Source organism: Temnothorax curvispinosus, unplaced genomic scaffold (genome assembly GCF_003070985.1).
Source record: "Temnothorax curvispinosus isolate PA1 unplaced genomic scaffold, ASM307098v1 QBEX01010218.1, whole genome shotgun sequence".
Lineage (NCBI taxonomy): Eukaryota > Metazoa > Arthropoda > Insecta > Hymenoptera > Formicidae > Temnothorax > Temnothorax curvispinosus.
The window spans coordinates 1-12,114 of record NW_020219998.1 but is presented as its reverse complement, the minus strand read 5'-3'; the positions used below and the strand labels follow the sequence as shown (position 1 = coordinate 12,114).

At 43.2% G+C, this 12,114-nt stretch overlaps 2 protein-coding genes across 3 annotated transcripts; one reads left to right on the top strand and one right to left on the bottom strand.

Moving 5' to 3' along the window:
• Positions 1–352: 352 nt before the first annotated feature.
• Positions 353–7,081, top strand: LOC112459910 (DNA replication licensing factor MCM4). Of its 2 annotated transcripts, none has more exons than XM_025024281.1 (8): positions 353–657; positions 738–1,057; positions 1,132–2,030; positions 2,275–2,597; positions 2,679–2,956; positions 3,038–3,438; positions 3,534–3,744; positions 6,448–7,081. In XM_025024281.1, the coding sequence occupies exons 1-8, from the start codon at positions 489–491 to the stop codon at positions 6,583–6,585; spliced, it is 2,739 nt and encodes a 912-aa protein (XP_024880049.1). In that variant the 5' UTR covers positions 353–488; the 3' UTR covers positions 6,586–7,081. The 2 variants fall into 2 exon arrangements, with proteins under 2 accessions (XP_024880049.1, XP_024880050.1); XM_025024282.1 differs by lacking the exon at positions 6,448–7,081 and adding an exon at positions 3,883–4,006.
• A 658-nt stretch (positions 7,082–7,739) lies between these two features.
• On the bottom strand, positions 7,740–12,016 carry LOC112459911 (equilibrative nucleoside transporter 3). The gene is given in 11 exon segments (XM_025024283.1): positions 7,740–8,614; positions 8,691–8,890; positions 8,970–9,055; positions 9,140–9,377; positions 9,782–10,014; positions 10,108–10,158; positions 10,257–10,351; positions 10,666–10,841; positions 10,913–10,994; positions 11,086–11,255; positions 11,406–12,016. Coding segments are annotated over 10 exon segments (1,419 nt in total). The 5' UTR covers positions 11,232–11,255; positions 11,406–12,016; the 3' UTR covers positions 7,740–8,502.
• Positions 12,017–12,114: the final 98 nt, after the last annotated feature.

Genomic DNA, 12,114 nt, shown 5'->3' with positions numbered 1-12,114 from the left:
TGATACAAGACAAATGACTTTTAAATATCCCCTCTTACACTCCTATTCCCATATATTCCCACGAACTAAACAGAAATTGCATAATTTGCCATTCCCGAAAATTAACTTATTGTAAACGAGATAAATTAACTCCACGCGCGCTGATTGGCTCGAAAACTGAACGAGTGCGCAGCGTCGGGAATGGGCGCGTTCAGCAGCAAGCCGCTCAGTAGCGGTCGAACGTGAATGGCTCTTACTTTTAGAACCAATCAATCAACGCAGCGTGTTGATAAGACGAACTCAACAGTTGTGTCTGCTGAACGCGGCCAATGCTTCATCTATCTACTTACACCAGTTACACCATGGCCGCGGCGATACCCTCTCGGCAAGCGTTCGCGCGGGAAATTGCGGGAAATTGAGCGCCGAGCGGCTCGTGAGGTTACCTGCGGGCTGCGTACGCGGACTTGGAAGAATTTGATGTAAGATTGTTGTGATTTTTCCCGTCAACGATGTCGAGTCCTATGAGACCGCCGAGGACTCCGGTTCCGCAGGACGACAGCCGTTCGCCGAGTGGCACGCCGAGACGGCAACCTCGGACCCCAACCTCCATCAGGACTCCCTCGGTCGCTGGAACACCCAGTGTCACCGGTACACCCAGTGTCGTCGGCTCCGTCAGAGGTTGAGGAATACCCACGATATGAGATAGTGATATATTCCATTCAAGCTGTTACATTCGTTTTTCTTCTTGTCACACGTAGGTACACCTCAGAGGAGACCGGGCAACAATCCAGTAGACACGCCGTTACGATGGGGCAACCGTCAAACGCACGAGACCATCGCACCGTCGTCGGAGGGGTTGTCCTCCGTGCCACTGTCCTCTCCGAATCGACAGGTGCAGACGAGTCCTCTCGCCGCTGGTATGAGCGAGATAGAGCTGTCCTCTCCGCTGAATTATGGAACCCCTAGCTCTTTGGCGTCAATTCGTACTCCCCGCAGTGGTGTCAGAGGTACACCTGTTCATCAGAGACCAGACGTTCAGTCTGACAGGCGTGTGCGGCAAGTTAATCTGATTGAACCGGTAAGTTAAATGCATATAGCAATACTGAGATAAATGAAATTATTAAATTGTTAATATATAAATTTTATTGGCAGATACCAGAGAATGATGAAGACAGAGAGAGAACATCCGAGGGTGAGAACGGGGGCCCGCAATTGACAATCTGGGGCACAAATGTCGTGGTGGATCGTATCAAGCAGCAATTCAGACGATTTATTCTGTACTTTATCGACCCAGAAGCGGAGAACGACGAAATACCTGAGAACATGAATCTGTCAGAGCCGCTCTACACTCAGAAGCTCGAAGAGATACATATACTGGAAGAACCTTATTTGAATGTAAACTGCGCTCATCTCGAAGCATTCGACTCGCAGCTTTACAATCAGCTGGTATTGTATCCTCAGGAAGTTATACCGGCATTCGATCTAACGGCAAATGAGATATTCTTCGAGAAATTCCCCGGGGCAGCGTTGGAACACTCGATTCAAGTACGTCCGTATAATGTTATGCGGACCACGAGTATGCGTCTTTTGAATCCGGAGGACATAGACCGATTGATCACGGTTACCGGAATGGTCATTAGAACGTCAAACGTCATGCCGGAAATGCGAGAGGCGTTCTTTAAATGCATCGTGTGCTCCTTCACGACGACTGTAGTCATCGACAGGGGTCACATAGCCGAGCCCACGGTGTGCACTCACTGCAACAACAATTTCTGCTTCAATCTGATACACAATCGCAGTCATTTCACCGATAAGCAAATGATCAAGTTACAAGAATCGCCGGACGATATGCCAGCTGGTCAGACTCCTCACACGGTGGTACTCTTTGCGCATCACAATCTAGTTGACGCTGTCTCGCCAGGTGATAGAGTTTCTGTCACCGGTATATATCGCGCGTTGCCGATACGCGTTAATCCTCGGCAGTCCAATGTACGAGCTATCTACAGAACGCACGTTGACGTTGTCCACTTTAGAAAACAGGACTCAAAGCGGTAAGAGATGTATTCCTGACGAATACTTTTATTTTACAATATGTCTTTATTTTATCGCTATTTAAATTCTTATATATATTCTATTCTAATATTAATTAATATATTAAAGCTAAATTAAAATTAATATATTGAAATATGAATTTCCAAAACGGATTTACTTCATACTCCATTTCTCCAATCAGTTTTATAAATATTAATATATTATATTCTTGTTCATTTTTGTTATGATTTATATCGTATGTAGATTGTACGAGCAAGAGGACGGCAAGAGTCATGCGTTTCCACCAGAAAGAGTGGAACTATTAAAACTGCTGTCGCAAAAGGAGGACATATATGAACGAATGGCGCGGCACATTGCTCCCAGCATTTACGAGAATGAGGACGTCAAGAAGGGTATACTGCTGCAATTGTTCGGCGGCACGAAGAAGGAACAGAGCGTACGGACTAAGAAATATTTCCGGTCCGAAATTAATATACTTCTATGCGGAGACCCGGGTACGAGTAAATCGCAACTGCTACAGTTTGTTTTCAATTTGGTACCGCGCTCGCAGTACAGCAGTGGAAAGGGTAAGTGATTTTTGATAGCGATAATTTTAAATCTAATTTTAGCTTTCGTTTGCATATTCATGTTTGTTATTCTTTCCTCAGGTTCCAGCGCCGTGGGTTTAACCGCCTTCGTAACGAAAGATCCCGAAAGCCGTCAATTGGTATTGCAAACTGGCGCTCTGGTGCTCGCGGATAATGGTATTTGTTGCATCGACGAATTCGATAAAATGAACGATAGCACGCGCTCGGTGCTGCACGAAGTGATGGAGCAGCAAACGCTGAGTATTGCGAAAGCGGGTATCATTTGTCAATTGAATGCGAGAACTAGCATTCTGGCAGCGGCTAATCCTTGCGAGTCACAGTGGAATAAAAATAAGACAGTAAATATCCATTGACGATTATGCATATTTGATATCGAGCTAATGAGCATTTGTGAATAAATTTTTTACATTCGTTTCTAGGTAATAGAAAACGTCATGTTACCGCACACGTTGATGTCACGCTTCGACTTAATTTTCCTGATGCTCGACCCGCAAGACGAGGTGTTTGACAGGAAACTTGCCAGGCATTTAGTATCGTTGTATTATAAATCTGAGTTGGAAGAAGAGGACGATATTGTGGATATGAGCATCCTGCGTGATTACATAGCCTACGCCAAGGAACATGTTCATCCTACTCTTAATGAGGAAAGTCAACAGAGGCTGATCCAGGCTTACGTCGATATGCGTAGAGTAGGAAGTGGTCACGGGCAAATCACGGCTTATCCGAGGCAATTAGAGTCACTGATAAGACTCGCCGAGGCGCACGCTAAAATGCGATTCAGCAGCGTAGTGGAGATCTTGGATGTCGAGGAAGCTTGGAGGTGAGAGACAAGATGTAATTAATAATATTAGAAAAATAAAATAATATTGGAAACATTATTTGTTTATGATAACGCAACTCCATAATTATCATCAGATTACATCGCGAAGCATTGAAACAATCTGCCATCGATCCACTGAGTGGCAAAATCGATATAAGTATCCTAACGACTGGCATGTCGTTAGCAGCGAGAAAGCGTAGGCAGGAGTTGGTCGAGGCATTGAAGAGGCTTATCAAGGGGAAGGATAAGGCACCGACATTAAATTACCAGAAAATTTTCACGGAACTGAAAGAATCGTCCAGCACGGTAAATTGATTTGTCCGTTATTATTCGTGCGTCGTTTGCATTATTACGATTCTATTCATTTGCATTGTTAAGATTTTATTTTACCTTTAATACGCGTGTTGTGAAAAGTGTGCTTTAATTTCGCTTTTTATTTTTTAGTTGGTGACGCGCGAGATGTTCGAAGATGCTCTGAAGGAGCTGCAGGATGACGGTGTTGTAATTGTAACCGGCAAAAATACCATTCGCGTTTGTTAAAAAAAAATAAATTTACCTTTGCATCACATTCTTTAGAATAGTAATAGTGATATTATACAAATATAACTAATAATCCATTGGTACTATCTTGGTAAATCTTGTAAGAAATATTGATTGCTAAAATATTTTTTATATCGAAATATTTTTATTTTTGTAATAACAGTAAAAAAATTTTAATAACCGATAATTACGAAGAATTATAATTTATGATGCTATATAAATATTTTCTATTTTCTAACTGTTTCTCGAATTGCTATTTTTGCTTTCAGTAAAATACAATACTTCAAAATTTATATAATGCCGAATCTTCACGCCGAATATATTATACATTTTTTATGACGCGTTATGTTTCCAAAAGTCTGTTTTATATCGGCTTTCAGAATTTACTTCGATTGGAAATGAAGATTAAATTTTTGCAGTGGCTAGAGTTTGAGAAGGCACACACACATTGATTTGTACATATTTATGATAAATTCATTGCGTCTTGAATCAAGGTGGGCGTTCTACGATCACGTTTTCTCGGTTCTTTGCAAAATTCTATCGTAATTGTTTGCTCGACAAATGGCTTTTGCACTAGGTAATTGTTAATAATAAAACAGTAACGATTAAACGCGTATTAATTGCGTATCAATAATTTGAAAAGTCTTGTAGACATAGATGTGTGTGCGTAGAGATGGATGTGTGTATTTAAATTCCACGCCTACGCCTCGTGCGCGGAGGCGTCCCGGCGGAGGCGTCGTACTACGTTTTGCTCTTGCGATGACCTTGGAAACTCCCACGTTACTCTTAGCGCCGGGTGGTGGGGGACATTCGTTCATCGATGTCCCAGCCACCTACACCGGGCAATTTTCACCCCTCCGTACCACGATGCCCGCTGCGCCCGTAACGATCAATGGTGAGAGGGGAAGTCTAAGTATCCCCCGAATTATCGTATCCCAGGAATCGAGAAAGTGGAATTCGAGGAAATTTAAGGATACGCTCGCTTTCCGGAAGTCAGTTGTTAATCTTTTATTGGGGTAAGATAAGCCACCTTACAATATCACCCAATATACGCAGAAAGGGATGTTGTACGCATCAGATACATATTACGCCTGAAATTCATCAAATTGTTTTTAAGAATTCTCTTTCCTCCTTACTCTTTGTTTACAAAATTTCAATTTAGACCAAATTAACACTCTATTTAATTTTCCTAGCGGAGATTGTTTGCGTTTTTCCCGCGTATTCTTGGATTAAGCAGCAGCTGGGCTGTGTCACGAGAAAAGTTCTTAACAAGCGAACCGTTTTCCGGTAAATATTGCTTTCTGTTTGAACAGAAAGCTTTTAATGACAAAGTTACTTTATTAACTTTGTCATTAAAAGCAGGATAAATGCTTGATATTTCAGTCATCAAAAAATCCACAAAAGAATTTCTTCGCACGTGTCCCGCGTAATTGAGATTTTGTTCCGCTCGAAATTTAATTTCGCCGTACGCTATTATATTCGCTAATAACGTTATTTTCTCTCTCCCTTCACGGTAACCCATCGCAATATACGGCTTCGATTTCAAAGTTCTTCAGTATCAAAACTAAATTCGATACATTCCGTTACGAGTTCACCGGCGGCTGGCGTCCAATTTCGATTGTCATCCGATGCGCTCGGCGCGACTAGCCGCGCGAGAGTGCCCCATCTCCACCCTCGTTGCGCGGGGCACGCGTGCACGCGCGACTCGCCCCCGTGGGGATTTGCACACGTGCGCTGCGCACACCCCGCGCACCCTCGTCTATGAACGGCTAGCCTGTAACCGACCGCAGTCGCACGTGTGAGCGTAACCGGCGAGGGAGGAAGAGAATGGAGTCGCGCGTAGAAAGGGGGGACGGATGGCGAGGGGGATGAATCGAGAGAGAGAGGGCTCCGGGAGAGCGAGACGGAGGGAAAGGGGATGGAAAGAGGCGCGGATAGGGGGTTGCGCTCGATCGTTAAAGCGGCACGACTGCCCCTCCACCACGCGTTCCCTCACGCCCAAGCCGCCCATTCATAAAGTTGTGCCCACTAATTCTTAGCATCCCCCCCTCCCCGTTCACTCGTTTCCCCGGCATCGCGCGAATGTAGGGTGATTTGGACAACAGAGAACGATACAAACGATTCGTTTGCCCTTTGAATTTTTATTCGCATTCAATTTTTTCCGCGTAAAATGGAACAAAGAGAAGGCAAACGATGAGAGAAGATTGAAAACGATGAAAGGTCGTAAATTATAATTTGGGTCTTGATCTGTAATAAAAAAATGATTCTACATCAGACCAAATCTTTAATATCCTAAATGTTTGATGATCTCAGCCAAAGAGGTTCCGAGCTTATTCGTAGAAATCCTAAGGGAAACTGTAGATATAGTTGGACGGCGCGTCAATAATTTAGTATTTTTCATTAATAATATAACATCTAAACATCTCGCGTTCGATATCTCCTTTTCTGATTTTTTTTACAATGTTGCAGGACGAGAGGGCTTTTACAGCTGACAATGACGTTAATGCAGATTTTATTGCCGGCTCGACGGCCTTGCGCGCGATCCTGCCGCATAAATCATTCCCGTTTTATCGCGGCGAGAGGCCATTAGAGATCCGCGCCAATTAAAGATTCATTGATGATTAACGATCCATGACGTGTTCGCGCGAGAGGATTGACCGCGGAGCGGTCCTGCGCGGCGCCGACGCAACACCTGTTCCTCGGGAATGAAACCCCCGACTTGCCCGATCGACCCTGGCTGACGGCTGAAGGTCATCGTCGTCGTCGTCGCCGCCGCCGTCGTCGTCGTCCGTCGTCGTCGTCGACGGGGGGAGGTGGGGGGTGGTTGGGATGCCGCAGTGCTCCCCGTGTGCGAGCAAATAAAAGGCCGCCCGGCATTGAGCGGGTGCCTCCATTCATGGTTTCCGGGCGCAGGCGTACCGCGAGGAAACCGCATGGCGCTGCGCCCGGGGAAGGGGTCTCCGCGAGAGAGAAGTTCACCTACGCAGAGCCCCCGGCATCGCGATGCGTGGGCGACGTGGGTGATTCAGAGGTAGAGCGAGCCGGAGTAAAGGGCGGACGGTTCTGTTCCTTCGCGCGCTCGCGCCGGCTCCCGGCTCCCGGCTCCCGGCTCTCGGCACCGCTCGGCTCGCGACCCTCTCGGCACGACGGAGGGTGGCACGCGCCCTGGCCTCCGAGAGGAAGTACCACGAGCGAATCGCTCTGAAACTCTCCTCGGCTCGTCCGCGTGGTGCAGCTCCGCGGCTTTTCCGCCGGTCGGTTTCCGCTGACGTGTGACACGTCGAGTGAGTTTCGAAGCTCTCTCTCTCTCTCTCTACCTCCCTTCGAGAAGCTCCTCCCCCGGGCGAACCACCTGGGATCCTTGTGCCAAAAATACGCGCGCGGGAATCTCGCCCAGGAGCCGACGCTCGTCGAGAATGCGGCGCGGGAAACTCGCGGAACATACGCGATCGCGTCCCGACGATTGTTCTCGAACCTTTTGACTCCTTGTTTTTTGTTTTTTTTTTTCGAAGTTTGCGCGTTTTTTGCGCGTCGCAGCCTAGATCGCACGTTTTACGTCGAAACGACAGAAGTGAGAAAAGTTCAGTGGGTCTTTGCATGTAAAACGGTTGTTCACAAACGCTTTTGCGGTAAAGCTCGGTGTGCTGATTGCCATTTCGGCAATATTCACGTTTCATTATTTGTACGTTATTTCCGTAATTTTATTCCTTAAACGCTCAGTGAGCCTAATTATATTTATAATATATTATAATTATGATTAATAGTTATATAAATTTATATTTATAATTTTTATTTATTCCACAACACTCCGTTTTTTTGCGGATTCCCTAAGGATTTTGCGAGAAAATGAATTATACAAAATTCCTGCGACAGAGCTAATACTCATTGTATATCTTTTCCATTCTTCTATCAATTTACTATCTATATTTCTATCTATATTGCGGAAACTATGTTTGAAAGTAAATGTACATAATTTATAATACACATGATATCAGAATCTCAAATACTTATATATCTATTTGTTTGATGTACATGTAACACTTGTAGTTACGCACATTTTCTCCTAGGATATATGTGTACATAATAAATGCATTATAAATTATATATACATTTCTAGAAATGATTTTTACGTATAACGTCAACATCGTCTATTTCTAAGTAATTTGACACCTTGCCAATTACTACGTCTTGTATAATCAAATACGGTAATACGAAATTGCACTATGCAATTGTAGTAAATATGGATAATTTAAAAACTAGTCATAAAAATAAAAATTACATGTGATGTAGATCCGTTCAAATTTTCAGTAAAATACCGCAGAAAGCTGCGCCGAGGATTTTCCGTGGAATAAAAGAATTCTCGTAAATCAGCAGCGATGTTTCACTGAGATGGCGATCGAGAACAACTAACTTATACTAATGTCGTTATATCTAAAAGCTCGTAATCATAAAACACTCCCGTCCTACCTTCGAATGTACAAAGGGCAGTGAGATCATGTTATCTTAATTTACATTCGTCTTTAGTTAAAGAGCCTTGACCATGTATAAACTGAGCGGAGCACCAGTTGCTAATCCTATACCTAAGAAAGCACCCATCATTGCGGACGCAACTTCTTTTTCCTCACTGTCTACGACTCTATAAAAGTTAATACATACAATTGCAGGGAATGATCTTGCGACCGACGGAGTTTTATTGCTGAAAATATACTTACGTAGGCGTGAGAATAAACGTTAAATTACAGAGATAGCCATTGGTTATGGCGAACACAATAGTTATCAATATGTAATACATATCACTGTGAATGTAAACAGGTAGATGATGCCTCGGTTATGCATTGCAAAACATGAGCGCAGGTATGAAAATGCCCCTCGCGACGCTCATAAACATTACGAGCCACGGCTTGCTTCTTGGCTGCAATGATAAAAACTCGATAAACATCGCATAAACAAGTGCAAATGCTTGTAAATAGTATTGAAACGCAGATTCTCACCCACTGAAGAATACCAGATAATACTCTTCCTGCATAATCGCCTATACTGAAGATAAGATACGTAACCACAGGTACAAAGTATACGTCTGAAAAGTCATTACAAATTATACCCATGATCATTGCTCGAAATCCATAAAGCATTGAGGTATATTACAAAGATTTCAGATTACCGTTCCACGCATTGCCTTTGCCTTTGTGTTCGCTCTCCACTAGTACAGTGATTGCCTAGTACACAGCCAGCGTTATAAAAAATACTAAGAATATGCTAACGCCATAATGCCAGGTCCTCTTTAAAATTTGCGTGTAGGGCACACTCGAACTTGTCGAGAAGCTGACTTCGCCGTTTAAGGAATAATCAGATTCCAAACAATCAGGTACTTTCTCTATCGTGTGATGCTTGAAGAATGGCTGTGAATAAAAAAAATGCTATAAAGCGACGGTTCTTGAATTGAGCTCCGTAAACTTAATTAACAAAATTAATTAAATTTTGTGAAACAAAGCCTGCGCGATCAAGAGCGTTTGAAAGCCGCTGTATTAAATGGAAAAAAATCATATCTAATTTGATTTTATCTCTCCAACTATTTGTACAGTAATGATACATCGTGGAATGTATAAGTTTGGTTATTATCGTAAGAAGCTTATCATACATTTATAACACACTTGCGTCGCATGCATCATCGTTTAACGTCTTAACGAAACAATAAGTGTTAATGATGATCTCATACGTGTGAGATTTGCGTATGACTGATCCGGATTGAAGAAAACGTAGCACGATAATAAGTCCGAGGTGTGTTCGAACAAAACTGACTCACCGCTTTCTCCAAAAGGATGTACGCGATCAGCGACAACAGTAGCACAACATCGCCGATAATGAAATACACTAAGCCGGAAAGTACCGGACTGGCACCAATCCACAGGGAGCATATTTCCGTTAGGGCCGTGAATATTCCTCCAAGAGCTTGCCCGCCGGACATCGCGGTTATGTATTTCGGCGAAAACTTGCCCACTATGCACATTAAACTTCCTCCAAAAATTGCGCTCGCAGCTAGAAACGTATAATATTGCTGATCTTATAGCAGAACCAATTACTGTGGTACATTCTCGTTTTAAAATTCATTATTTAATAGCACATACACACCATTTACGATCGCAACTGTCGTCAAAGTAATTATTAGGAACGTATTTTGCCCTGGAAACAATCTTTCGTTATTTCTGAGTAAAATACATGAAAGTAATTATAATTATTACGATGACCGGATATAACGACAAAATAATTTGCTGGCTTACATTTGTCAGTGTCCATTTCGACAAATACAGTTGTCATAATAAAGAGCAGCAATATTATACATTGGGAACCCACCATTCTTACAGTTAGAGAGACTCTGAGAACAGTTAGAGACTAAATATAAACACATCGCTTTTACTTTTCTGATGTATGATTCAAAATTACTAGTCATTCCTGACTTTTCTAGGTATAAATATAAGACGAAGAAGAACTGAAACGAGATGAAACAAACTAATATTTTCTTGTATACGACTGTTAACTCTTGTCTTCAATTAAATGATCTCAAAGGCGAATGCTTTTAACTAAAAAAAAAATCAAGAATGCATAGTAATTTTGAATCACGAATAAATTCAGACATTTTTCAAACGTACGCTTGACAATTATTTTCTAACAATGATTTTTTTTGCTTACCTCTTGCTAATAAATGCATTTATTATTAAAAACAGAGTATTTGGCAATGCACTGGCTACACTTAAATAAGAAGTAAAACTAGCTTGGAGATCCGTCTTTTGTTCAAGTAGTTCTGCATACGTATGAGTCAGATTTGTCGAATTATTATGAATTTCTCTAAATTTGTACATCCAGTACTGAAAGAAAGACGTTATACAAGCAACAGTATTCCACACAAGCATGAGAAAAACAAAGCAACGCCACTTACGTCGTCAGCAGTGATAAAAAAACTCCATGGGATTAACGTATTTATCCCAAGTAAGTAAAACACAATGTACGCGAGATTATATCTGAAACATGCAAAAAAAAGATTACCAGATATAGATCCTAAACAGACTTCAATAAAAAGTGTCAAATTAAACCCAGGTAACTGGAACATACTTGTCATGTGGCTCGTACGGTTTCAAAAATGGTTTCTCGTCGGGAATCGTCACGTTAGGATCATCCACCTCGGTCTCCAAATCATCCTCAAATTCGCTATCAGACGCACCTCCCAGTAAGGGTCTTCTATTGATGGAGTACGACATGATTTCTCCCTGACGGATGACGAACTGTACTATGGACCACAAAACAAAAATATGTTAAGCAACGAAATAACTGCTTCTTTATGCAGATGCAGAATCAAGACAGAATTAATGCGTTACATTGTATGAAATGTAAATCTAATTTAAATGTTCAGATATTATGGATGCCGTGCATACCTTATCGAGAAAAACTTTCCTACTCGCGAGCCTGCATGTGAACAAAGAGCTTCTCCAAGCAAACACGTTTTTTCTTCGCAGAAAACGATACTTACTTACGGAAGCTGCGCGAAGGATGGGAACGTCTCAAGCGGGCAGTGGGATTTCCGAGCGACCGTGCGTAGCCCTGGAAAGCCGCGGTTGAAGCATCTCTGGCACGAGACCGGCGTTGTCTGAGATCACGCCCGACCAACGAGAAGATCACGAACACGAGCGGACAGAAGACGCCTCGTGCTCGTGATCTTTTTTGATCGTCGGATCGCAGTGCAACAGCCTCCACCTCGGTCCACTCTGGGCGATCGAGGGCACGATCTCCTGACCACTCCTGACTGGCCAATCTCTCCCGTCTACGTACAGCTGGCTGGCATTCTCCCGTTCTCCGACCATATCATGCACACCTCCTCCTGTCTTTGTTTGTGAAATGATTCCAGAGCTCAGATCCCCCACTTGAATCAGTCAGGCCAGAAGCCAGAACACCTCCTCCTGTGCAATGTGCATGACACGCCCCGCACCCCGCACGCCTTCACTTCTGCTCATGCTCGGCACGCATCGATCAGCTGGTCGAGCTGTGGTCACGTGGTCCTGGGGTCCTGAGGATCTAGGAGCGTGGGAGTGGGAGCTGAGCCGCTGAAGTCGATCCCATCATCTAGCGATAATGGAGGATTCACAC

What these genes read in the sequence shown, in the direction of transcription:
- LOC112459910 (XM_025024281.1), top strand. Translation starts at nt 489, where the DNA reads ATGTCGAGTCCTATGAGACCGCCGAGGACTCCGGTTCCGCAGGACGAC. An exon ending in AAGTTAATCTGATTGAACCG is followed by an intron (nt 1,058 to 1,131) that starts GTAAGTTAAATG and finishes TTTTATTGGCAG; the next exon opens with ATACCAGAGAATGATGAAGA. An exon ending in AGTGGAATAAAAATAAGACA is followed by an intron (nt 2,957 to 3,037) that starts GTAAATATCCAT and finishes ATTCGTTTCTAG; the next exon opens with GTAATAGAAAACGTCATGTT.